The following is a 27,812-nucleotide window of genomic DNA, read 5'->3' as shown; positions in this document are numbered from 1 at the left end:
AAGATAAAGTCAGTGGAAGAGTGAAACAAATTCTCTGAGCCTTGCTTCACCAAGAAAGAGTTTAAAGAGATTCTTTTGCAAGAGGCTTTCTATTTTTTTTAAAGGAGAGAACATGTCAGGGAGTTTTCCAAAGTGAAATGTCGGTGAGAGACAGTATAAGACCAAACCATTGGGAAGATGAAGTATAAGGCAGGAGGTGATACTTGTTGCAGAGTTTTGAAACAACCTAAATGGAAAGTTGCTGATATGTTGCCTCTTGTGTGTAACTCCTTGAGTAGGCCTGCTTTGGTGCTCCAGAAATAGAATGTAACAAATGAGCTGTCCGTTTTTCAGGGTTTCTGTGGAGACTCAGAGCTCGAGGATGGGCATTTTTGTTTGGTTGGTTGGTTGGTTGCCAAGGGTTAGTGAATGGGACTAGTGAACATGGGTATAAATGTGAAACAGTGACTAAGACTAGGCCTGACTTTTGTTGCCAGGGAGTTGAGTGTCATGACTCTTCTGGCGTTCTCTAAAGGTATTGCTGAGCTGTTGTCTGGTTGATGCAGTCCTTACTAAAGCAGGGCCAGTTTCAAGGTGGGAGCAGTTTGCTTTGGGCTGTGTAGTCATGGCCAGTTTGCTCGGTGAAAAGAGGTTGTACCCTTCACCCCAAGTCTGCCCAGGGCCTACGCCATTCAAGGGATGGAGGAAGGGATAGGTGGGAATGTGACAAGTTTGCTGGTTGTATTAACTTATTTGGAGCATGAAAATCCCAAAGGCTGAACCACAGAGTCTGCAAAAAAATCTTATTTTGAAAGTGTGGATGTAAGTTTGCAGATGAAGTTCAGTACAGACCAATTTCAGTGTAATATGCATGGAAGGGATTGCAATCCTAATTTTCTGTACACAAAAATAAAGCATGAACTGACTTTCTACTCAGGAAAAAAATGTTACAGCTTGTATAATCCAATGAAAAGACAAATTCTGTGCCAAGATGTGCCTAATAAAGGACAGGACAGATTAGGAATTATTAGGAAGGAGTTAAAAAAAGAAATCAAAAGCACCATCATGCCACTACAAATCTGTGTTGCTCCCCTCTCCTGATTCAGGGAGTAGTGAAATTTGCTGAGCTACAGAGGAAAATGTCAAAGATGATGAAGGGTAGGAAGTAGCTTGGAAAAGAAGTGACTGAAGGGACCATGGGGATATTCTTTAAAATCATTAGTGTCATGAAGAAAGTGAAGAGGCAAGATAAATGAGACCCAAATAAAACAATTGGGAGGCTACTTCAAAAAACCAGATGCTTGTCCTGCAGTACGCAAATTGTGGTGCTCACAGCCACTGTGTGTATGTCAGGAGTTTACTCGGGTTCACGAGTGATTAGTCAGTCTTTTGGAGAGAAACTTGCTGTGCAACTTTGCAGTCAGGACAGTTCAGTATCAAATTTTGGGCACTGACTGCTGACAGAGAATTACTGCAGATGCTGATCAAGAATCATTGCTGAAAACTGCTAGTAGAAATTTCCACTGAGAAGCATAAGCTACCATCCATTTGCAGATAACAGAGAGAAGCAAGGCCACTTATTGTCCTTTGTTATATGAAACTTGTAGCATAAGATTTTATCAAACTTCCAGGAAAAAAAATAGCCTATGATAATCCTGTTTAATTTGGGCTTGCTACCCCAGCCCTCGTTAACCTGATAGCAGTTACAGTCAGGTTCAGTGTATCCTGTATGCATTTAACACTGCATTGGAGCGGTACCCCTGCAAAATTCCTCTGACATTTGCAGGATTAGAACTTCAGCTTGTATTTTGTGCATCATATATTAAAAGTCATGGTCTGTTTCTAGGTAAAGATACAAAACTAATCACGTATTACTCTTGCTTATCTCTGTGTCTCATTTGTTAAGATTGCTCTTTTGAAACCTGATTCTTCAAAGGCCTGCAATTATTGTGATATTGAGGGCATAAAGCATGAGGCAGTGTTTACAGAAGTTTTATTGTAGCTAGTGCTGCTACAAACTGTGGTTAGTGCAAAACATTTTCTGGTTTGTCCTTTGAGATCTCAAGTGCAAAACAAAACAAGTAAGCTTAAAAGATTCTGGATACAGTGAATGAGAGGAACAGATTTGTTAAGTTGCATATTCCTCGCGAATGAATAGCGTTATGCAAAATATGATTCAGTTTAATTAAATACGTTCCTCTTGGGTTTTTTTGGTTTTGTTTTGGTTTCATATTTTTTCAGAAGTTTTATTGGTATGTATAAAGGTTCTTCTTTGTATTGACTGTGTGTAAACTCTTGTGTTAAGATTAAAATAGCCACTAAAAAAAAGTGAACTCAACAATTAACAGTTAGTGGAATGGAATCCATGAGAACAGTTTAGAGTTTAATATCAGCCTATGTGTATGTAAATATATATATACAGATGTACATATCTACGTATCTACGTATATATAAAATTAAGATATTTTGTATACAGCATAGATAATACATTATACAGTACATACTTTTTATTAATAAACTGTGAAAAGGTTTTAAAACTTGCTCTTACAGTTAGTGCTGGATATGTTTGCAATTCCTTGGAAGTTCATGTAAAATTTCTGGTTTTTTGGAATGACCTAGAGAAGAAAGAAAAAAGTGGTAAGCAGTACAGTAATGTCTGATTTCTTAATTTGTAATATATTGCAAGCCCAACTTTCTGTATGCCGGAAATCTTCTGATCCCTTTGTTTGCTTGGGAGTAGATTGCGTTAAATCAAGTACAGCAGTCTTTAGGACAAAGCAAACATTTTATCTTGTTGCAGCTTGGACACACATCCAGGAGCAAATCTGCCTGCATGTGGCATATTGTTTCACCCCAGGTGCAGAATTTAAATTTTAACTCTTAAGTTATTTTAACATTCCGTTGTTGCTATATAGGTTGCTATCTTTCAGGATAAGCTTGGAAGAAATAATTTCCATATTCCTGTCTGTTAAAGAGTAGGGCAGATTTCTGTTTGACGGTTTTTCAGCTAATGTTGACAGGTTTGGTGTGTAGCTCTGAGAATATTTCTGGTGTTAGAAATGGCATTAAGGTGTGTCAAAACTGGTTAAATTTGTCCTTTGTTCTGAACTGCATGTGACAGTGGATGTTGTCCAACCATTTCCCTTTTACTGTAAAATTATTTTAAGTACTTTTAAAAGACTTAGATACTTAAGATTAATGCAGCACAAAAGAAGGAAGGGTTGCTTACGCATTTGGTTTTGAAAAGTGTGACCTGTGGTTAAGTTCTGCTTTTTGATACGTATGGAGGGATATATGCAACTTGAAGGGCCTGATAAGTGCACAGAAGACAAAGCGTGGACTGTAGTATTTCTATTGATGCATGTTGCTTAACAGCATTCCAGACAAGCCTCTTACAGCTTTATCTAAGCAAGATACTGCCTTTGTCGGTTAATAAATTAAGGTAGCAATAAAGGTAGCTCTTTATGTGCATTTTATGTGTATATGTATAACACATTTGGTGCATGGTGTGGGCTTTTGTGCATTTGGTGTGCTGACTGCTTTTTTAAGGTGTTTTGTTGAATCTTGTATTCAGGATTTATATGCCACTGAGACATTAATCAAGTGGAAAATAGTGAAGTATTGAATTTAATTGGATGAGGCATATAAATCTGTAAATTCAAAACTAAACAGCTCCACCCCAAAACACTTTCTAAAATTGTGACAGCATCTTAAAAAGTTTATCTAAGATAAAAATAATTCTGCAATAAGAAAACAGGCAGGATAGGAGAATAATGTTTTTAAATTACTGAGAGCTTGCCTGCAGTATTTGAAATCCCAACAGTGTTACATGAAAAAGATGAAAGCAAAACTTGAGGATAAAATTGAAACCAAATATAAACAAAAGTGAAACTGACTCCGTTGGTTTTCATTTCCCAGTTGGCAAAAATGAAATAAGCACAGAGGAAAGAAGCATGGGAGCTTGAAAAATTAATTCAGTTTTACCATTTATTTAATCTGTCATCTAAATTAGACTGCTGCATGGCAGCACTCCTTTAGCAAACTACACAATAGAGGGTAGGGGCTGCACTCCTGGTTTATCCAGGTATCACTTCTCACAGGCAGAGGTCTGGGCAAAGGCCCTGCAATATGGGAAGTGGTGTCTTCTTCAGTCACAGAAGTGCTGTTCTGAAATGCTGTGGCAAACATGTACACGGAGTACAGTGGAAGTGATGGCATCCAGGATGATGAAAGGGAGTCAGTAACTCAGCTGGCCAGAGCGCTCGAGCTTTAGTCATGTTGACGTTCGACTTGCTAATAGAATTGGGTATAAATACATGGTTGGCTTTTTTTTTTTTTTTTTTTTTTTTTTTTTTTTTTTTTCCCTTCCACTTTTGGGGTCCTCCACTTAGACTGGGGGCAGATCAACGGTAACCAAAAGATGTAATCCAGTATCAGCTTTTCTGATGGCATGAAATGACTGTGAATGGTTTCACTCAGTTTCCACAGATCAGTCAACAGCTAGAATGTGCTTTGTGAACTTGAGAACTGCCTGGTGAATTAGTCAAAAGATGATCAAACATTGGATGGCTGTCTAATCTCAAATATATTCATTTCTCCTTCTTCTATTTGGATTTGAGATTTCATTTGCCCTTCTCCTATTTAGAGATGCATGCTCCTGGGCTGTATTGAAAAAACGGTTGGATGTTAACAAGAAGCTTGGACAATTTCTGCTCTGCTAATGCTGTTCTGGGGTGAAATGAAAAACTTTAATTCCAGAGGTCCAATTCTCACACATATGAACACATTGCATTCAGGCATATAAAAACTAAATTTTTTGGATGCCAAAACAATTCTGAGATTTGAGATTGTTGAGAGAATATGAAGAAGTCTAACTTTGTTTAGTATAATAATATTTATGCAGCTTAGATGAGAAATGAAGATGAGTTGAGTTGTCTCACTCTAGTTCAGTAGTATTTTAGGAAGCTTCTGAGATAGAAGTAGTTGCTGCAGATCACAAAGTGAGGCTAATTGCTGTTGGCCTGTGGTCAACACAAAAACTTTAAATTAAAAGCACATTTTGTAACCAATCCTATTAACTATTCATATCCTGTATGTCCTGTGGCCTAGGAAAGAGTAGCATTTTTAGAAACAGGAGCATTAGATCATATCATTTCAACAAGCATAAGTACAAGCATTTAATACGAAGTACACTTTTAAGTGCACATATTTCAATTGCGTGTACAAGAGAAAGATATTTCTTTCTTAAATTCTCCAGTGTCAAGCGGTATCTCTGTAATAACTAATTCAATTTCTTTTTTTGTGCTCAACACATCTGTGTCTTCCATGGTGCTATTTTTGTAACTGTAAATAAGTTCATGTGACAGACATGTTACCAGTTCACAGGGGGTGATTCAGAGGATCCCAGTCTCCAAGTCTGTGCCTGCCATGATCTGTCTGTAAAGAAAGTGTCTATGTAATCATAAGAGTGTTTTTTACAAATCTGAAATAGTGTATACTTTTCTTAGAAGTATAGGAGAAATTGCTTTGCTGAAAGGGCTACTTTTGCTTCTCTTGGTGAGGTCAGGCAGAGGTAGTTTATGTCTTTTGCTGCTGGAGCTGGGTGCTGCGCTAACAATTACAACTTTGGGTACCAAAGGTGTAGTTGTGGGTTAGCTATTAACTTCAGTGGTAGAAACTGCCCTTGCCCAGACAATAAAATGAAAGCTTTAAGCAAATATTAAATCACACTTTAGTGTAGTGTGCAAATAGTTCTTGCTGTGTGTTGCAGAACATTATGTTATACAAACAAAGGTAGCTGTGGGAAACAAGCCCAATCCAAGCAAGGTGGATTATATCAGGTGCAGGTCATGGCCAGTGAATGTGAAAACTCTTCCTTGAACACATTTCTCAGTGTTTGCTATCTGGAATAATTTTTCTTTGCATCCCTGAGTGCCTCTAAAATATCACTGACTTCTTGCAATCCTGTCTGAGCCTCACAAGCCATCAGTGTGGGAACAATGAGATTAAGCACTTTTCTTTTACAATGGCTATTTTCTAATATATAGCACCCTATAAAGCACTCACCCTGCACTTAGGCAAAGGAATGTTAGGCAGGACACTGAGATAAAGACTGCCCAGGCTCTAAAAGGTACTCTCACAGTTTAGGATTCTGATCCTGCAGGTACGTGCATGCATAATTTCCCACTGCTTTCAGAGGGATCCATGTAGTAAAAGTGCTTGTTAAAAGTTTTAGGGATGTCTCCTGTAAACCTAGTCATGGAGCTCATGAGAATGTAGTGGTCTAACAGAACCAGGCCTTGAGTTGCAGTAGTGAAGTGATTGTTTATAATTGTTTGAACATTAATAGCCTTCTAGTTTTCACCTTGGTGGAAAATTCTTTATGAATCAGGTGTCAAATGCTGAGTTTTCCTGGCAACTTTAAAGAACACACAGAGTTTGGCTTCCATGGATTCCAAATGACACAGCTAAACAGCAGCAGCAATTATGTGTGGGTATTCAAGAGTGGATTTGCATGTGAGTGCTTCCTTCCAGAATAAAATTGATTATTTTGAGGATAACTGCTCCCCAATGCAAGGAATTAATTACTCCCTGACAACCATGACAACAAATCTCTTGTTGTAAACAAGCCCCTCCCAGACTTGTCTGAGTGAAGTACAGGAAAGTCACCACTTCTCTTTTAGGCAGCATTTGAGAGAAAAATAATTAGAAATCCCAGATACTGAGGACAAATCATGGTCAGTCATCATATGTAACAAAAAGTTTAAGAAGAAACCAAATCAGATATTGGACTGATTATAAATAATCGATTTATGGTTGCTTTTGAGACTCCTGGAGGAGGTGGCAAGATGTGTTGTCATCCTGATGCCAGCAGATTCTGGCATCTCCCATCTTTACTCCCTGCAAGACCTGAGAAGCAAAAGGAAAGAAACCACCAGGAAACAAAGTATTCTTTTAAAGCTGAAACTGAAGTAATCATTTTGTATTGTCACCAGACTAGCAGACATCCATGCATGTGCAGATGAGCATTGTGGCAAGGCTGCTGTGGAGATGATCTTTAGCAATCTGTTAAAAGCCTGGCCCAAATTCCCAGCTGATGTAGGTTGCTGCAATGCCAGAGAAGTGGATGTGCTCATCCACAGACATTGTATTCTTCAGGTGTTGTAATGAAGTTCCTCAAGTGTTGTGATAGACAGAGCCATCACAAGGGAAATTTCAGTGTGGGTATTGAGAGGCTTAAGCCTAATTATGGCTAAGTCCAGAAGCAAAAAAAGGGCAACCTTCTGGGTTTATTGTAAGATGGATTTTTTTTCAGTGAACTTCTAGTGTACAAATCCAAGGGCTAACTTTAATGAGGCCTGAGATCACTGCGAAATAACAACTCATGTTTTTGCTGCTGCGGGAGAATAAGCTCTACATGGAAACCAAAGGAAAGAGTGTGTTTTGATGTGTAACGTCTGAATCCCAGCCAGGGCCTGTTAACACCCTTTGGGTGGAACAGAGATGCTATAGGGCTGATGAAACACACTCCATATACAGTATGAGTTCTCACAGCACATTTTCCTGGGCGTGTTTAACATGCAGTCTGTAATGCTGATTTCAGTACATGTTTGAGTTACTTTTGCCTTTGTTTTCTTTGGGTTTTGTTATGTTTTCAGGGAAAGACAAGTTCGTTGTTTTTTGCCCTCTGTTGCTTGAGGATAAAAGAGCTTCTCTTCATTCTACTTTGTGTATCATTCTTGGGTACAGCAGCAGGAGAGGAGTGCATACCATCTGCCTTGCAATGAGGTGGGCACAACCTGGACACTGCATTGCAGGGCTTTGTAAGGTTGGGTAGTTGTTGCTAGCATGAATCTATCATGCAGCAGTTTGATTTCCCAGGTTTTTCACCCCACAAAGCTTTCCCCTTAGCAGCTATAGTCCTGTTGTAGCCCTGCCACATTTTGTTTGGGAACCTAGGGAAGCAGGTGAAGTATTGCCCGGTGCTTGCCTGTACAGGTTCTTCTTAATGGCCAGGGCATGCCTTACACCACTCTGCCCAGGACCTGTGCTCTCCCACCCCGCCTGCTCTCCAATTCTTGCCTTTCTGACCTTTCTTGATGAAGTTCCCTCCTTCCTGCAGGCACCAGAGTAAATAAGGTACCACCTTTGCTGGCTGCAGTGAATTCTTTCTTGGGGAAGGACAGGAAGGACATAGTCTTTTCTGCTGCCACCAAAACATTAGGAAAGAGCAGGAAAGATACTGCTGTTGCTACAATGTGGATCAAAATGTTACAGCTAACACAGGAGCTGGGTCTGTGGAACGGTGGTGAGTACTTTAGCGGAGCTCACAGTAAGAGGTGCTTAGTGAGAAACAAATCTGCCAGTGATGTCTCCCCCATCCCTCCCTGTTAACAGGGCATCACTGAAAGAATAAGGAAATGGTAAGGAAAAGGAGGCACCATTACATGCAATTGAAAGACCAGAGAGCATTTGCTTTCTAACTAGCTATAAGTCCAGAAAGTCTGTTGCTGGTTTTTATGGGTTTTCTTGCGTGGTATTTAAGTGAGGATTTCACTTTGAATCTGTAACCCTTATACCTCTAAGAATGGCAGTGACCACTTTTCATCATTTACTACTCTTTAATGAAGTGTTTTGCTGTTGATTCCAAAAAAAGATGTGGGATAATTTGGGATTATGAGAAAGAAGGCATGTTCTGCAGCACCTGTGGTAAGATCCTCCTCTACCTCATGGCAGATAGGAAAGGTACCAGGCACACACTGTGGGCAGGGGGAATTCAGGTGTCCACAGTCAAAGCAGCTGAGTAAAGAGCACTTCTGTTTTCCTTTCAGTGTCAATCTCACATTTCTGAAGTATTTCTGGGCAGATGAGTCTAATAGGTTTTTTTACCTGAGAGAACGCTCTATCCCTCTGATGAGTTTGACCTCTAAGCAGGGCTTTTCTCAGAGTATAGATGGTGAAATCTTTGAAAGTGGTATTTACAGCAGAACAGCTGAAAAAGGTGGTCATACTGCAAAATCCTGTGTGAAGACAGAGTTCAGTCTGTGACCAAAGAGCAGAATTTTGCTCCAAGTACTGTTCTTTAAAAAAAGATCATGTTTCCGTATATGCTGGAACAGTCTTGGCACAGATGCAAATACAGAACCCAGTTCTCTGAATCCTAAATTTAGCATATGGTCTCATTTCAGCATATCTCTTTGGTCACACAGGATGATTGATGCTTTTCTTAACTGCATCAGCCTTAGTAAACAAAGAGAGTAGTTTAAAAGTTTATCAGCAAAGCACAGGTAAAGATAACTTCTCAAAAAAATAATATTGCCCATTCTGTATTTGCAGAGAAAACATAAATTGATACTGTGCAATATTCTGCACATATCCTCTGAGGAACATATGTTTTTCCACAGCTTTGAGCAAAGGCTGTGACCTACTTCAGAAATGTGCCTCCAAGATCTTATCCCACCTTAACTTTTCACAACCAATATTTCCATATACTGGCAAATCTTTTAACTAGGTATTTTGTGACAGGGAAAAAAAGAATTGCTTTTCCAGAGGTGTTTTTTTTGGTTCCATAGGAATATACTTTTAAGAAAGTACCCACAGACACAGAGTAGCTTGTGGTTTTGGGATAACCTTTGTGCCTTTTCAGTTATCCAGATGCTGCCAGAGTGAAACTGAAGGAAAGAGAACATCGTGTACTGCTCAGATGTAATGCCTGCCATGCCATTGCTTTCACTTTCTGTCTACAGCTGCTGTAATTCTAGTGAAGAGCTCTTCATTCTCAAAGGTTACACTTTCTGTATGGCAGGAGTGTAATCTCTGTGAAGGAAAAAAACAAGTCAGACTTACTAGAATGTTCTTGTGGCGAGTAGGGAGGGACTACAAGCTCTTTATCAATCATGGAGTGAAAATATATGTATATGCATATTGCAACCAGTTTATACCTTGTTGGGGAGTAGCCTTCACCATGTTCTTGAAGTTTCTCATTGCAAAAAATAGGCTGAACTAACCACAGGACTAGCATGAATAGTGCAGTAATTAAAGTTTCAAAGGAGATCAAAATAATCCCTCCATAAACTGTGGTGGCAGCCAGTCCATGGGCCATGCTTCTTGTGTGGGAATGGCTCTTCACAGGCTCCCCCTCTATGCAAATCCCAGTGAGCTGGGGCTGATGTCTTGCCCACTCACCACTGGTTTGGGAATAATTTTATTGATGTCTTCATGTCCATCAATATATTTAAGCTCCTACCTCTGAAACAGCAAATGCCCCAGACTGTGCTCCCCTCTAATATTAAGACAGGTGGTAAAAATAGAGCTAGAAAGTGGAGCTACCAGTCTTAATACATTTGTAGGAGGCATGATAAAAATAGTGATTGTTGAAAACTAGCTGTATTACTAAGAATGCCTTACTAAGAATCATAGAGTGATATCCTAGCAGGTAGTCCTACTTATGGCATCTAAATGAGCTCCTTTTCTGATAGGGTGGAAAAATGCTTTCTGAGGTCCCCTCTGCACTGACTGTGTTTCTTGGTGATTAGTCTTCCTTTCCTCCACCATGAGAAACCAAAAGAAAACACAAAAAGGAATTATTTTCAACATGATGCCAGAAAGCATTCAGCTTTGGATCTCTGGGAATATGAATCATTTTCCTGTGAAGCCTGCTAAGTTCCTGGACTTCTTCAGAAAGCTGACTATGCGAAGAGTAGTGTTAGCATGCAGCAAAACTGGGATGTGACTGAAGGGTGATGGAGTGGTGGAGTACCATGTGCTTCTTTGCCACTGGTGGAGCTGCTGCTGCTCCTTCCGTCTGCTCCTTCCTTTCTCCCAGCTGGCTCTATTCCTCTCCCTGGCTCCATCCATTGTCTCTGCAGTGTGGAGGAAAATGGTGTCAAGTGACCCAAGGCAGGCATTAAGCCATTTTTCTCCTGATTAATCAGAGTGTGAAGGTTCAGGCAGCCAAAAGTAACCAGGCTTCTGGAGAGGTTTCCTTAGGCCAGCAGATGGGTACCTACAGCTCAGGAGATCATGGTAGCAGCGAAGCCAGTGGGACCTGGATGCCTTGGCAGCTCTGAAAATACTGTTACCTGCCCCAGCTACAAAACATACCAACAGCTGCGTGTAGCTTCTTCTAGGTGCTAATATGCAGGGGAAGTGCAACATTGAGGCTGACCAGGAGTAGGAGATAGGTGGGTAAGTGCTTCTAGTTTTACAGCCAGCTCCACATTATAAATGTTGATATTTTGTTGTCCTTAAAAGGATTGACTGTTTCTACTTTTTTTCTTTCAGCTGGGTAAACACTGGAGAGAGGCTGGCAAGAAACTTGGCATACCTAGGGCTCACCTTAGTTTCTGACTTTGTAGGTTTGTTTTATAATTGATATATTCTGATGAATGGTGAAGCTGGTGTGGTATTAGGCAATGGCCCCTGAAACTTTACATGTGTTTGCTGCCTATTTTGGAGCATTTCAAATGTCTTTACAAAGTGGAATGATTCTTAAAGTCAGGTGATTTAATCTGTACTCACTGATGGACAGACTCCAGATCCTCCCACCTGGAGCCAGTGGAATAAGGCTTCAAGTGCGCCCAGTAATGCCATTTATGGACAGACAGGAACTACTTTTAAGGCACTGTAGATGCTGATGTTTCTTTCTGTAAAAATAAATCATGCATTTGACAGCTCTGGATGGAGATATGGCACCTTCATTTCTCACAGGCAATTACTTGGTAGAGTTGACTTGGTATTTTCATCCAAAGAATGTTGCTGACATGCAACTGACAAAAAACCCTGCTACATTTTAGTACCATTGTGGTCATTGCTGTCCTGAGGCAGACAGGTCTGGGAATGTCTTCTGAAGACATCCAGCTTTATTTTCATCAGCATGTGCTCTAAAAGGAGCATGGGGTAGGGGTTGTGTTTTGATGAGCAAAAGCACGGCTGTGCTTGCTCCTTTGTGAAGGACATAACTCCGGGAGATTCCCACTGTTCCCTCCAGCTGAACATCATTAGGATTTGAATTTACTGGGTCTGAATTTACTTTCAGATGAACAGGTCTTGGGAGCCACTCCTCTTTTCTCACAAGCCAAACTTCTCTCTTGATTACCTTGGATTAATTTGTCTTGGTGTGGGTGATGGATGGGAAGGTGTGTGCTGACAGCTGCAGTTGCTAATCCCAGAGGAATCCCATGGTGCCAAAAAGGAGATGAGCACATCACAGCAGCATCTACAGGGGAGCAGCTGGGGAAGCCCCCAGGGATGTGGGAGGGAAAAGACAGGTTGGCTCAACTCTGCTGTTTTGGGCTAGACTGGCTTCCTTGTAGTAGCAATTGTTGACAGCTTTCTTGTTTCCTAGATGTATTACTTTTGTACAAAGGCAGCTTCTGTTTCTTCCATGTTGCCTGTCCCAAGTGGGATTCATTGCTGCTGCTTTCAATATGACTTTTTTGCCTTCTGTCTAAGTTGTTCATTCAGATGGGCTTGAAATTTGTCTTAGGGGCTCATTACCCAGAAGATAAGGCGAGTCCGACTGCTAAATGGGAACGCTCATATTGAGTGTTGAACCTAATGCACAGTGTTTCCAAGAATTGTCTCAAAGTGCATGCATACTCAAAGATGCCTTACAAAGATATGCATCTGTTGTACATAATTGTTTCTTCATTGTCAGACAAATAAAAATTTGCTCATGTTTTTAGTACATTGCCATTTGCATTTTTCAGCTTTGACTCAAACTGTAGTAGGGGAAGATGGTAGAGATCTCCTGTACACATTCTGCAACCCGGAGAGGATTGTTGGTTCCAAGGGGAGGGAAACTGGCAGCTAAAAAATTGAACCCACATCACCCTTGCCCAGAAAACAGCTTTCCTCTTACACAGAGAGGGGATATGCACAAGGGCTTGTCTGCTCTTGGATTCCTGGGGTTGGCTGTTTTTTCATATCTGAAGTGAACTTGAAAGGGAGCTGGGCAGTTGCAGCCGTTTTCTGAGCTATTTTAGAAATTCGTAGTTTACTGTAAGAGGCTGCAGCTGAAGCACGAGTGACCAGCTTCACACAGTAGTGAACAAAATACTAATATGTATGCTAAGAGATTAGTGTGAGCATGGCTGCTGGTAAATTCTCTGAACACATCAAAGAACCTTATTGTTACATTCAGATTTTAATTCCTTATTAGTTTCAAGGAAATACATGTCCTCAGAGCAATGAGAGGAAACTTTGAACGTTTTTCTTCCTCTTGTGTTGGGTGTGGGCTTGGTACTGCCTAATTGTTAGTCTGTCCCGTGCCTGTACTCCCATAGGAAGCGAGAACAAACCCATTTACATTTGTGCCATTCCTGTGTGCTTTCAAATTTTTCTTTCTCTTTTTTATTTTTAAGATCAAAGGTGACAAGAATAGTGGAGCAGAGAAGTTAAGAATGATGCAGAGAACACAGATGTGAAGAGCAAAAGAGAGAGAAAGGAGCTGAGCCCGGTGCAGAAGGGACAAGGAGAAGCAGCAGCCTAAATGCAAGTACTTGAATGTGGAAATGATGGGTTCTAGGGTACTTAACAGGCATTTAATGTGGTGCTTTAATCTGCATCTAGTGCCAGTTGGTTAATGTTTTTAAAATTTTCTGCCTCAGGTTCAAGACTTTGGACTCTTATGTCAATAATTTACAGCTCTAAACAGGGAAGTGGCATCAAGGTCATGTGTGCGTGTGTGTGAGAGAGAGAGACAGAAAAAGAAGTCAGTTTAAGTCTTAACTGGATAATAGAAGGTGGCATGGTGTAGAGGGGTGTGTGAAGCACTCACTTCATAGCTGAACAGCATTGAAATGTAAAATAACAGCTAAAAAATCAGTGAGTGGATTGATCAGAGAAAGCTGGACAGAGGGGGTCAATCTACTCAGCCAGAATCAAAGTGGTCTGCTAAATTGCTGTGATGTAAAATGTACTTTTATTAATTCTAGTCAAGTTCATGGTACTGAAACTGCCATTTGAAAGCCCTTTCATTAGCAGAGGCATCATTTTAGCTAATACAATGATGCCTCCTGCATGTGTTATTTTTTCATTACATATTTTTGTCTTGGCAAAGTAAGGTCTTCTGCAAATGCAGGTATGTGGACTGAAAAGAGGTGTCTCCAAGAGTGTAAGTGTTTTTCTATGTGACTTCCGTTATCCCACCTGTATCAGCAGACAAACTTTTGCTGATATCCTATGTCATCTTTAGACGAAGGTTTTCCTAGTACAAGTGTACCAGAAGAATATTTTCTGCCATAAAGAAGACTTTATCTCAGTTGCATTTAGGGGAGGCTCGCACGCTGTTCTAAAATAATGTTTATATTTATAATCATTCAGTGCCTGCAAAGCTTTAATAAGTGCACTGTGTAGAGGTGGAGGAGCTGCCTGGGAGTTCTGCCTGGCAAACAAGTAACCTTGTCCCTTGTTCCCTGCAGCTCCTTCCCAGGTGGGTGACAATGCCTGTCGAAAGGATGCGGATGCGGCCCTGGCTGGAAGAACAAATCAACTCTAACAGAATACCGGGGTTGAAATGGCTAAATAAGGTAAGGGGGGTGTGCATGCATGTGCTGAAGGGGAACTCGATAGCAGTGGCTGTGGTCTGCATAGGTAAATCAGCTCATTCCTGGCTTTCAAAGGGGGTGACAGGGAGGAAGGGCAAAGCTGAATGCTTCCTGCTGAACCTGTTCCTCCGGTCTCACCTGCCAGATCTGAAGCGTTCTGCTTTGGCCTGGTGGATTCATGGCTCATTTAAAAGCATTTTCCAGCTCTTTGTTGTTGAAGTGAGTGTTTCTGGAGACTCTGCTTGGACTTATTTTTTACCTGGGAGCACACTGTTCAATAAGTAGCATCAGAGGGATGTGTTCAAAATACTCTCTTGAGGAGGAAGACTATATTTTGTGTTAGACTCTGAGTTGAAGCAACAATCTGCTGTTTCAGACTTGTGTGACTTCTCTGACACTTCTCAACTCTGGAGAAAATAGGGTGACTTTTCCCCTGCCAGACTCAAACCTAATATCCCTGGTCCTGAGCTCTTACTAAGTGCTCAAGACACTTTGAGAGCACAATCGTGAGCTCAAAAACATCAGTGCCCAATTTGAATTTAAATTGATTGGTTGAGTAAAATCTAGGAGTGTGTTTGAGACTTTGAATAGTAATGAACTGTGGAAATGTGGCATGCTTTCTGCACTATGCAGGAGAGTAATTCACCACACTGAAAAGCATGAAGCTGTTTTTGCTACAGAGGCTACTGTATTATCAGAATGGGTGCAAAATGCAAAAAATCAGGGACAGAAACCTGCCTGTCTGGTTAAGTCACTAAGACAAATAGTCTGGTATCCTCCCTATAGCAGTAGTAGTTGTGGTACTCAGGTGCTCATTTTTAAAGTCGAAGAATGACAATTGAAATTACTACCTTTTCTTTCAGTTCCAAAAGCTAGAAATGCTCATGACTATGAAATTATCAGGAGCACTTTAAATTTCATCTATGAACCTTGTTTCTCAGTAGCTTCCTGCATCAGTGACTCTCATGCTGTGGCTGGGTAAATAAATATTGCTTTATCCATTCCCTTGTTAGTTGCACTGTGAATTTGAGTAGGTCCTTGTTCTTGCATAATGGGGTCACAGCTGAAGAGGAGACTGGTTTTTACTGTTGTCTTTGTAATTTGAGTCCCATGTTCAGGTCCTTCTTCTTGAATATCTCTATTTTGGTGTTAGGTTTCCTACTGACAGTCTATGTCTGCTGTCCTTTGCTGGGTGTTCCTGCCTAATCCTGAAATAATTTCTCTGCCTTGACATTTATTAAACTCTGATTCCCCATTTCTACCCTCTGATTTGGCATCAACCTGGATTGCCTTTCCTCCAAAAGAAATATGCAAGAAAATTGCACTCCTGAGCATTTCTGTGTAAAAGTGTTTGCACATTCATTCCAACAATGGATCATTAAACCAAAAATATTTATATTTTTACTGTAAATCCTGACCATAAACAAAGCCATGCATGGAATTAATGAAGTGTCATGTGTATCACAGCTTGTTCTATACCCACAGAATCAACGTTATAGGCTGTAGTATTTTAATCAGAGTTTGGTAAAGGATAGTTCACAGTTTAGATAAGAAGGTGTGTCAGATTATCAAGGGAATGAAACTCATGTGTATGCACAGCTCTTAAGGAAATAAGGTTTAAATATTAAGGAAATTATTACCATTCTGGGTTGTCATTGGCTCTCTGTTCTTGGGGATGGGACTTTTTCTGAACTGAAGAAAGAATTAAATTTCTCTCAATGAGAAATGACAAATCAGGTACAGGTGACACATAATTCTTTCCCCTACTGTCAGTTCATCATTATACCTCCAGAACGAACCCCTCCTTATAAGGCTTAAAGCATAAATACTTGTGTACCTCTTTGGTGAAAATGTTGTCCTCCTGAGTGGCATGAAGGAGAAAGGGAATTTCTTTACCTTCCCAGAGAGACAAAATTGGGAGGTGTTAACGAAACAACATAGTTCGGATGTGAGGAGTATGAGAGGTCAGTGTTCCTCATGGATCTGGAAAAGGAAACATTCCGAGCTGTAACAGAGAGGCAACCTACTGCTTTGATGGATGCTTGGAGTATTGCCTTGGAGATGGATGCTGCTGTTTAAGATTTGTCCTATGACTTTCTAGCTAATATAAGGTCTCACACTCAAGCATTGCTCCAAGCATTTTGCAGTGCCAGAGTTCCAAGTGATCAGAGAATATTTTGAGTTGGAAGGGATCCAGGAGGATCACCAAGTCTTACTCTTAAGTGAATGGCCCCATCACAACCTTGGCATTAGTAGTACCATGCTGCTGTAACCAGCTGAGGTTTGATCTAGTTTACTTTTCATGCCTCTTTCTAAGAATGTCACAGCTTTTCCCTTTTGGTATTCCCACTGGAGTTTGGTAGCAATTCCTGTTACAGTGCAAAATTTTTGTGGGTTGTGTTTTTGACTTTAGGTAAGGCTAATTTTTTAACAGAAACACAAGATTCCTACACCAAAGTCCTGTGATGGAATGCTGGACCAGTCAGCACATGGCTTTCCAAGTCTAAGAGAAAGCACTAATGACCTCTTACTGTTAAGGGTCATTATTAGACAGCACTGGCTGAAGAAGAATATAGGTAAGGTTTGATAATGTGTGAAATATAGAAGTATTATTTAAATAGAAAATACCCAGGTAAACTAGAGCAGAGCACTCAACTACATTGTATTGATGTAATCAGCTATCTTTGCAGGATTTCAGGGAAGATTAGATATTTTGTAGTTGATGAGAAAATCTATAATTTCTGTATAGGTGTGCAAACTTATATATGTATTATAAAATTATTATACACATAGCTTCTATGATTTTGTTATTTGTGTTATAATTTGGTATAATTCTTGTGCTTCAAGACATCTGGGATTGGGAAGAACTTTCTGTAATGAACAGAAGCACTGTAATGACCACTTAGACTGCTGTTGAGTGTTCTTGCTGCTTCTTTTGAGGCAGTAAGTACAGTTGATGATGACAGGATGCTATGTCTGGAGTCTTGTTCAGTCTGCTAAGCTTTGAATTATCATATGGTCTATTTTAATCTGGTCTATTCTTAAAGTTCTTGTTGATAGAAACTGTTTTCCGTTGAAGTGATGATTTTTTTCCCATGCTTATTATAGTCTATGAAAGAGTAAAGGCAGAGAAGCTTATTCTAGGTCTGATGAATACAGTGGTGTTGTGGACCACAAATAGTGGCTTTGAGGCTTTCTTTTAATTGCTTTGAGTTGGGGAAAGTGTTGATGATTTACTTATATGTAGAGGGAAGAATAAAGAGGCAAAAGACATGTGACAGAAGTGATGTAACTGCATTAAGAGGAATATTGAGTGTGAGGTCTTGAGGGGAATGAGGAACATGTTAAATAACTGCTTGCACCAAATTAAAGATGAAGCCAAGCAAGAAGGGAAGAATGCAGTTCTGAACAAGCAAATATGACAGAAAAGATTAAAGATAAATTGAAGGACAAAATGCAGGCTCAGAAGAAGAAAAGATCACATGGAAGGAAGGGAAATAAACCTAACCTTGGCATGAGTGAAATATTAACCAGACAGTCGGGAAAGAAAAGTGATTGTTGGGGGAAGGGGAAAAAGGATTCATCTCACCCGGCCAGATATCTACAATGCAGTCGTTTAAATGAGAGCTGCCTGTCTAGGGTTGTAGGTAGTCAGTAGAGAGAAACAGGCTCTTTTAGGGTGAAATTCAGGCAGCACAGCTCAGGTGGCTGCTGCAGGAGGAGGGTGCATTTTGCCCTGGAAGTACTTTTCTCTTCATAGACTGATAATTGGATGTGAACCTGCAGTGACAGAGTTTATAGTGCAAGATATCTGCATGTGAAGCCAGATAAGTATTCTTCCTAACAGGGGAGAAAAAACAAGTGTTGTGGAATGAGCTTGGTTTGTATGGCTTTGCAGAAAACAGCATGAAGAGTTCTGAAGCAGCCCTCTAGGTCAGGACAAAGGAATTCATTACCATGTTGTATGACATAAAAGCACATCTGATCCAGCATCCTGTGTGCTAAGTGCTTGTGGAAGGGGTGTAGGAAACATGTTATTCAAGCTCTGAAAGTCATTTGGCCCCCAGAGCTGGAGCTACATCCTAAAACTATATCTTTAGTAGTTGCCAGGGATCTTCCATGATCCCTTGGGGAATCCTTTTATACTGACACCATGTAAGGCATGATTTAGCTGTGTGTTAAAAAACCAAATTTTTAAAAAACCTTCCTTTGCATTTCTTTAAGTGCACTTTTCTTTAGTCGAAAGTTTTGGAACTAAAATGTGTTTAGGTATCTTCAATGCACTTCTTCATATGAGTGTCTGGGGTTTTTTTATCCTCACTGGAGAGATGTCTACTGCTGATATATTCTTTAGCTTGGCATACAAATTAGCAAGATCTCTTTTCCTTACCATGCTAGTATTTATTGCCTGAATTCTAAATCCCTTGATTTTGCTCTGTTCCTATGGTTGTTTAGTTTCAGATATATTTTTGTTAACCATAAAAGTGTCTGTGCTGACAAAACTACCCTTTGTATGAAAGCTCAGAAATATGTAGTACTGCATGTTTTTTCCATGTGTCAGCTCAGAAAGCTGCCAGGCTCATCTTCCATGAAGTGGCTTCTGAGTATTTCATACACTTGGACTGTGTTCTGCTTTGGTGATGCCAGTGGATATTTTCCTGCTGATTTCATTGATAGTGACAGTGGGCTAGAAGGGAGCAAAACACTTGGAGATGCTGAAACTGTGCTTATAAATTAGTGACTTAAAATCATCAGAAGACTCCTCAAGTCTTTCAGTGTTGGCATTTCCTGTTTGTTTTCCCTTCCAGGAGAAGAAGATTTTTCAGATTCCCTGGATGCATGCCGCAAGACATGGTTGGGATGTTGAAAAAGATGCTCCCTTATTTAGAAACTGGGCAATTCACACAGGTATTGGAACTCTCTTTTTGCAGGACAGATTTTCACATTGTTTTCCCTTTTAAAGTTACATTTTCCTTCTTTCTTGTCTTTGCTTTTACTAACACAGGGTGAGCTTAAGTTTCCAGATTTGTGGGATGCTAAGTGTTTTTTCAAGGCCTATGATACTCTCTAGCTTAATTGAAGTGCCATAACTCTTTTACATTGAGGAACACAGTAAAACTTAATTGATTTAAATGTTAGCAATTGGGTTCAAAACTGTCAGGAGTAGAACACACTCAGCACTTTGTAGACATAGACCCTTAGGCTTTTTATGCCTTTCTATGGATTTGAGCCAGACATAATAAAGGTAAATACTGTGCAAGCTTTTCCATGTTGTTATGGAGTCACATCAGATCTGCAGTGCCCTGGGTCTTCTTGAGCACAAACCATTCATCATCTGTTCTAGAAATGTGCCTGAGAATGAGATCACAGCACTCTCTTGCAACCTCAGCTATTGTTAGAACATTTGTCATGGGAACCAAAGGCTGATACCTTGAAGCTAACCTACGCTGTTATTAATTTGCCTTGAATCTTCAATCACATGTCATATGTGCCTAACTTTTCTTTTCTTGCTCAGGAAAATACCAGTCAGGAGTAGATAAACCTGATCCAAAGACATGGAAGGCAAACTTCCGTTGTGCTATGAACTCCCTGCCTGACATAGAAGAAGTGAAGGACAAAAGTATAAAGAAAGGAAACAATGCCTTCAGGGTGTACCGGATGCTGCCCTTATCTGAAAGACCTTCCAAAAAAGGTAGAGGGGAGAGCTTGTCAACATGAAATGCTGTTGAGGGCATTGTGTTGAGAAAAATACCTACTGCAGGTAGCTCAGTATGCAACAAGCCACCAATGCAAGCTGCCCATGGTGCCCTGGCTGGGAAATGACTGGAATTTAGGAACAGCTGAATGAAAAATGGGCTGCATTCAGAAGAGAGGATCAATGAGATGTGATACCCCCAAGCTGTTGATATTTGTCTGTTAAAGCTGATGGAGTTGTGTTCAGATTCTAGTCCCGGGTCTCCTTCAGTCAAGGAATATGATTAGGCGGTATTACAGCTCAACACATTTAACTCAGTAGGGGTCATTCAGAATATGGTGGTAGACATTTTGGTATATTTTTTCAAGCAAGGCTACAATTAAACTGGCTCTGTCTTGAGCTGAGTGAGAGCAGTACACTCACTCAGAACACTAAGCCACGAAACCACATTGTTAGTTACAAAGAGCATGAAAAACCAACCCACAGAGCACAATAACGGTGAAATGGGAAAGCATCAGAATCCCTAAATTTAGGAATTAATTCTCCTGCCTGCCAGAAACTACCAAGTCAATCTCATGAGTATTTGGTTTCTTTCAAAGTAGAAACATTGCCTTATTTGGGGCTCATTAACTTTCATATGGCTTCCTTACTGGTTTATGCAGCAGAACAATGGTTTCCTTAGTCCTCTGGTATCCTGTGTTGTCTAGAATTTTGGATTAAAAGATAACCTGCAAACCAAAAACACAGTGTTCCAATAAAATCCAATTCAATTCACCTGTAGCTACAGTTTGCTGCTTTCTTAGATTGAGAAGCAAAAGGCAGATTTTCAGTTTAAGGTCAGTGTGACTGGAAATGATGAACCATGGCATTTTTGGGGCAGAATCATACTGTGAAAGGAAGATCAATGTGCAAAAGGTAGAACACTTAATTTGAAACTCTTTCCAGTCTCTTGTCAATAGTGTATTCTGTATGTTTAGACACATTCCCCTGGACCATAACATGCCCCTTGGCAGTAGATTCGTGTAGGAGCAACAAAAGTTCATCTTTGAAGCTGAGAGTCTGGGAACAGGGGCTGTAGCAGGAGAAGATTCTGCAGAAAGTCCAGTTACCGTAAAACCCTGTAAAACACATAGTTTGGGCCTCATATATATTTTCACATGCCCTTTTTTTGTGTCATGTGGCTAAACATATGTGGGAGCAAAATAATCTGGTTGCAAACATTTCTAATTTTCTGTGGTATCATGTAGTAGAGATGGGAAAAGCTCCTGGGACACGTCTGTGTTGACACTGGGGCAGAGCTGAGCTTGCACCAGCAAGTCTGAGCTTCTACATCAGGTCAGAGCAGGGGCAGCAGCATTGGGGTCTGCCAAGGTGCATGACATTTTGTGAGGGTCACACTTTGGGATTCCCAAGCCAATCATGATTGCATAAACCACTTTTGCATGAATTATAATATGTATTTCCCTACCAGGTTGCAACTATTTACAAAAAATACCGGTTGAAGTTTATTGTGATCTCTTTTCACATTAAATCAATTAACAATCTCCCTTTTCCTGTAGCTACAGAGAAAGCATCAGAAATGTGATGAGGAATATATTTTGATTTTTCTTCCCTTTAGGAATATTTTTCTCCCCCTTTCTTTTTTTTAACAGGTCTTGTTTTTTAATTTGTCATTCTTCCATATTTTCACTTTGATTTTTTGACTGTGGTTGCTTTCCTTGGTCCCAAAGTGGTTCTCTTTTGTAGCCTTTTAAAAAAGAAACACAAAGCCAGAGCATTCAAGGTGAATTTTTTGCTGCCCAGGCCTTAAGGGAAGGGTAAAATTAAGCAAAATGTGTTCTCCCTTAACTGAAAAGTCCTGCCATTTTGAGGCTCATTTTGGGGCTATTTGTTGGTGAATATAGAAAGTGTGATGGATAGCTCATGGCACACAGGGCTTTATGAAATCTTCCTTCTGTTGTTGCAGGAAAAAAGACAAAATCTGAGAAGGATGACAAATTCAAACAAATTAAGGTAAGAAGTGTCTGTTTAATGGTGCAAGAGCTTGTGAATACAATCTGTTGCAAATATTTTTTAACAGCCCCAACAGTATATTGTGGTGGTACTTGCAAATGCTTGTGGTTTGGTTAAGTAACTACAGTTACCCGGGATGTTCGGGGTTGTTTTTTTTGAAAAGGCTGTTAAAGCCCTGACTTACGTCATCAATGGACACAGCCCTTGTGTTACAATGCCTGGAGGTTGGAAAACTGGCAGTCTCAGCAATACATTAGCCATTTGTTTGTCTCTGTAAGGAGAAATACAGTAATTAGGGAAGGAATGCTTCTGAACAATAGAGTTACCTTTTGGAGCAATTAATTTCTGTGTGTAAAGCACTGGAAATTCATTTTCATTTAGGCAGGAGTCAGAGCTGCACCTTGTTCTCATGTTTTGTCAGTCAGAAGGCCTCAGCTGTAAAGCTCTTCAGTTGCAACCTGAGATTTGTGCTCGTTCAGAGCATGGGCCCAGACTGATGTCTGCTGTCCCTGCGAGGCATGGTGTTTCCTTAGCTGTCACACCTCTGCCAAGGGCCTCTGCAAGGCGGTCAGTATTACACACCTGCAGGAGTTAGTCCACCTTCAATTTTTTTAACAAAAAAGCAAATCTCAGAGATTTCAGACTCTCAGCTTTCAGTAAAATTGATGTCCCTGGGCTGTGTGTAGCAGCTGTGTCTACAATGCAAAGGCAGCTTGGTCCCCTGCTGCTCACCTGTGAAGGACTGTGCCACCCGTGCCTGGGCTCAGGCTCTGCAGCCTCTGGCCAGGAGATTCCCTGGGCCAGGTGAACCCAGAAATGTGGGAAAAATTGGAATGGTTTGGAAAGCGGGTGCTGCTGCAGCACTTGTGACTTGTGCAGTTACACATCAGAATGCTATGACTTTTAAATTGTCTTAAAAGAACCACTTGGTAACTATCCTGTGTGGCTCATACAGCCACGTGTGCTTGTTAGCAAGTGACTCTGATGGTAGCTGATGTTCAGAGGGAGCCAGTAAAACTGCTTTGGTCAGAGCAGAGCAGTGTGCCAGCACATACACCTACTACCAGTGATACCTGCTGTTAGTTCTTGTGGCTCTGAGCTGGGGCCAGGTAGTATTCTTGTCTGTTCCCCCATCTGACAGATGTGTGCAGTGGCTAGCCTGGATTTGAAGAGGTGCTCTTCCTGTACTCTTAGGCTGACTGTTGAATGTTGAAGGCTGTAGTAATGAAGAAGGGTAGTAGGTGAATTAAAGCAAATGCACATTTCTGGGCATGAAAGCTTCTTATAATTGCTTTGCTTGGTGATGAGAATTCCTGAGATCCAAGTTGCATATTTTGAATTGAATGCCTTACAATTACCCTGAAAAATGTCTTATAGTGGAGCCCAGTGGGAGGTTACTTCACGATTTGCCTGGTAACTGCAGTGGGGTGATAGCAGCAGGGGGAGAAGCTGAGAATCTGAGCAGATCTGCAAAGGGACTTCAGCACAGCAAGAGCCTTGCAGTGAGCTTCCCATTGTTGGCACTGCTGGACCCTGTGGGCACCCACAGCAATTGCTGGTGGGCTGAGCTTGAGCATGGTGCTCAGGGCAGTCACTGTTTGTCCCTGTGCACGTGAGAGTCTTGGACCTTACCAAATCCCTGCTCCACCTTAGCAAAAGGGCAAGGAAGTCTCCCACCCCACAGGTAGGTCTCTTATCACTGGGCTTTTGGGCAAACAGAGTCTGTCATTACAATTCATTAAATTCTTTAAAAAGGAATTCTCAATAATGGGAAGGAAACGGAAATGTCAGAGCAGTCTAGATAAAACCACTCTCTTTTGAAACAAAGGACTGAACTGAGGCTTAATTTCTACCTTATCCTAGATGTATCCTTTAGACCATGCAGTTCCACATTGAGAGTTATTTTTAAAATCCTAGTGACAGCTTTCTCCATGCATTTAGCTTAGGCTAGACATCTGAACACTGACAATTTAAGCGATTTAACACCAACTGTGCCAGTATCCAAGTCTCTTTGTGGATCTGGCATCATCACCTGAGTTCTAAGATGCATATTTGTTTCTGAAGCTTGAAATGGGCTACTAAATAAACTTCTCTGTAATCAAGCCTCAGTAAAGTCGAGCAAGTGCTGCATGCACAGTGTTTCCATGGGGGCTGCTGTGTTTGCTGTGAATTAAAGCAAACAGCACCAGATACTCAGGGCTCCAGTGTGCAGTTCCAACCTATCTCTGCAGTTGTGACCCTCAGTGGATCAATAGCGGCTAATTTTATCTTTTCAAGCTCTCCAAGTCTTTGGCCTATGGGGCCAGCATAACTGGTGCATCTCATCAAAGACCTGGTTGCCATTAACACTTAACTCTCCATCCTTCTGATGTGCCAGGAATGTTGCGACAGGATGCTTGTTTGCCTTGCTTTAGTGTCTGGGGAGGTGCTTGTGTTGAAGTGACAATTCTTTTTGAGTAGATCACAATCACAGCATGTGACATCCAGAAAAAAACCTATCACAGTGCCCCCAGTATTTTGTCCCAAAGATAACAGTTCAACAGTACTGGGATGGGCTGGCACTGCAGGTCCTGAGGCTTACCTTTGCCTGCCTTTGATGAGATGCTTTAGAGCAGTGAAAATGAGCATGGTGTGGACAGCTCTGCACCTCTCTGTGGGCGTCTCTGGCTCAGCAAGCAGGGGACAGATTGCAGCCTTGCAGGGCTGGTAGAATAGGAACAAAAGACTTTAGACATTGCAACCAATAAACAGGGCTGGAAAAACTAAACTGGGAGGAAGTTGCATGTGTAGAACAATCCTTTTAAAGAAATCCTGAGTTAATGGAATTAATTTTTTGGTGTCTACTCTGAAGGGATTTTTTTTAGATTCCCACTCGAGTATATGAAGCTTACAGAGAGGCATCTTGTGGAAAGCTCAGTCTGTGTAGAACAGGTGGTGTTTTCCAAATGCTGTTGCCCTGTGGTAATGTTTATAATGTGATCTAAAAGGCTGTATTTAGTGTAAACACTTTGGTTTGCTTTCAGGCTTGCTGTAGAGAAAAATTAAGGCTAGAATTTAGTAATTGCTGTACAGAAACTAAGACTTCCTTTTAGAGAGTGCAGAGATAGAGCATATTTGGAAGGGACTGAGGATGAATACTAAATAGAGTACTGTTTTAAAGCAATGTTTCTTCCTTGTTTGTTTCAAATGTTAATCTTTTGTAGTAAATAGCTTACTGCTTCTTTGCTCTCTGAAGGCTTACTCTAAATTTGAAAATTAAAAATAGTTTTCCTTTCAAAGCACAAGATTTGGAAATTAATTAGGCTTGGGCTTCTCCTCAGAGAGATATTTGTTCTAAGACATTGTCTTGCAGAGAGCAGGGGGTATATGGCAGGCAGAAGTGATGGGATTTATTACCACCTCAGAACAGAGAGATGAACTATCTCCTAAAATAAAGTAATCCTGACCCAACTGTACTGTTTTCATTTTAGCAAGAGCCAGTCGAATCATCTTTTGGGATGAATGGGCTAAATGCTGTCACTTCTGACTATTTCCTGTCCTCCAGTATAAAAAATGAAGTTGACAGTACAGTGAACTTTGTAGGTAAGTACTCCTATACTTTTTTTTTACATACTAAGTACACAGGTGACTTCTAAAACCCTTCTGGTCTGCCAGACTTATCTTTCCATCAGCACTTTGCACTTCAGGGAATGCCATATTTGCAGTCAGGTAGCCCCATTTCTCAGTAGCCTAGGCCATGAAAGATTGTGGATGCAGGCCAGCCCCACCACCTTGCAGAGACAGTGAGCAGTACTGTGCCACTGGGGTGGCTCCCTTGAGAGTAAAGCACTTACAGGCACTCTTAGCTGGCTTCTCATGGTGGGGATTTATTCCACAGGATAGTCCTCAGCCTTGAAGAGACTGTAACCAATGTCACATGGGAGTTAAACTGCAGTCAGATGGCAGTTTGCTATTGCTTAAAGCAGAGGTTTGTATAGAATACCATTTTATTTGGGAGTTCAAACCAGCAGGCAAACTGTAGAAACTTGGTTCTTTTCACTGACACCTCAGTAGCAGAGGCACTTTTTAACATCACTGAGCTAACAAAAAGGATCATCAAAGACTGCATTAGAAACCAGTACATTAGAAATTAGCTGTCATCTCAGCATGTGAATAATTGGTCCTCAGTAGAATTGGACTGGGTTTTTGACAGCTCCTTTTTGGCTAAGGTTGTCATTGCAGCAAGAGCTCCTAGTAATATGACCCACATACCATTTTGTCTAGAATTCCACTTTTAAATATGACAAATATGTTAATATTCTGCTTGGAGAGATGGCAGAAATCATGTGCAGTGACTATTTTTGATCCCCATTTCTTAGGTCACAGGGCTTTGCATAGTCATTCCCCTGAAGTACTTGTGTGGCTGAGGAGTTTATGAGTAGTTTTGCTCTCTTTATGGCAGTTCATTTAATCAGCTGTTTCTTTGTAAGAGTATTAGAACATGCTCCTACTGTTAAAGCTTGAAGGAGTAGCACCATAGTGCTATTATTGCTTCCTGTTCACTGACTGAGGATCAGTAGGTAGGAAACTGTCATCCAGTGTTGTTTAATTATTGAGATGTGAGGTGTGCTGCTTATCCAGACTGGAGAAAGAAGCTGTTACTTAGGATTGCAGGAAGAATTTTAATGTAAACAGGGAGGAAAAGGTAAAATAGAATTGTTCTGCAGAAAGACAGGAAATCAGCTGGAGGAGATGAAAGACAAACAGCACCTGCAGAGTTCCTGACATACATGCAGCTCACTGGAAACTGTGGCATATTGCTCAAGTGAGCAGTAGTTTTTGCTGTGCATTTTATCTCTCAGGGTGGGTAAGAATTTGTCAGGTATTGAGGAAAGAGATAAAACAGTGCAGATGGCCTGCTCATTCCCTGAGTGGGTTGCGCAATATTCGTCTCTCCCAGATAAAAAATTAACTGTGTGTGCTCTTGCGCCACTCTCACCACACTCAATAAAAGCTGGTTGTTTCAGAACCAGGAAAGGGGAAATAAAGGGGAAACAAAATATCTGAAACATAATTGTAGTAATTGTAGTGATCAACTTTAAGAAAGTCTATCTGGTATGTATGTAATTTTCTTTATGCTGGCATTGTTTCTTAAAATACACATCTAAGTTTTGAAGATTTTCCAGTGGTTACCTGGCACTTCATGAAGCAAAATAAAATGCAGCTTTTCCCTGGGAAAAATACTTGCCACTTTTCTTTTTCAAAAAGCTCTGTGTAAAGATAGAATGCAGGAGTGGATTGTGTGTACAGACATGTGCATTCATGTTTATCTTAGTTCATGCAGGAATAGATGCTATCTTTTGACTTTTTCAAATTTAATAATTAGTATATTCAGGTTACTTTACTGGAAAATTGCAAGATCTGTTGTATTTCATTGCCTACATGTTTTCCCCTCATGGGTCAAGAAAAAAATGGACTGTTAGAACAACGCAGCATTGTGTTTGTACAGAATTTAGCCTTTTGTTCCTTGTGAAGCTTTATGTTCAGTGAAAAAATATCTTTAGTCTTTCTCTTGGGTAACCGTGGTTTCTGGTTAT

At 40.6% G+C, this 27,812-nt stretch overlaps 1 protein-coding gene across 6 annotated transcripts in view; it reads left to right on the top strand.

Annotated features, from left to right (window-relative positions):
• Window positions 1-27,812, top strand: part of IRF2 (interferon regulatory factor 2) — a 44,190-nt gene that overhangs the window by 7,621 nt on the left and 8,757 nt on the right. For 3 of the 6 annotated variants that reach the window (XM_041479744.1, XM_041479746.1, XM_041479747.1), the window contains exons 2-7: window positions 13,344-13,477; window positions 14,403-14,510; window positions 19,337-19,436; window positions 20,044-20,220; window positions 22,190-22,236; window positions 25,707-25,818. In XM_041479744.1, coding sequence (XP_041335678.1) covers window positions 13,472-13,477; window positions 14,403-14,510; window positions 19,337-19,436; window positions 20,044-20,220; window positions 22,190-22,236; window positions 25,707-25,818 — 550 coding nt within the window. In that variant the 5' untranslated portion in view covers window positions 13,344-13,471. Of the gene's footprint in view, window positions 1-11,262; window positions 11,333-13,343; window positions 13,478-14,402; window positions 14,511-19,336; window positions 19,437-20,043; window positions 20,221-22,189; window positions 22,237-25,706; window positions 25,819-27,812 lie in introns of those variants that run through there. The other 3 variants (XM_041479748.1, XM_041479749.1, XR_005956173.1) reach the window with 3 other exon arrangements.

The sequence above is a fragment of the Pyrgilauda ruficollis genome, unplaced genomic scaffold (assembly GCF_017590135.1).
Source record: "Pyrgilauda ruficollis isolate IOZ18807 unplaced genomic scaffold, ASM1759013v1 scaffold5, whole genome shotgun sequence".
Taxonomy (NCBI): Eukaryota; Metazoa; Chordata; class Aves; order Passeriformes; family Passeridae; genus Pyrgilauda; species Pyrgilauda ruficollis.
This window is presented reverse-complemented; position numbering and strand designations above follow the sequence as displayed.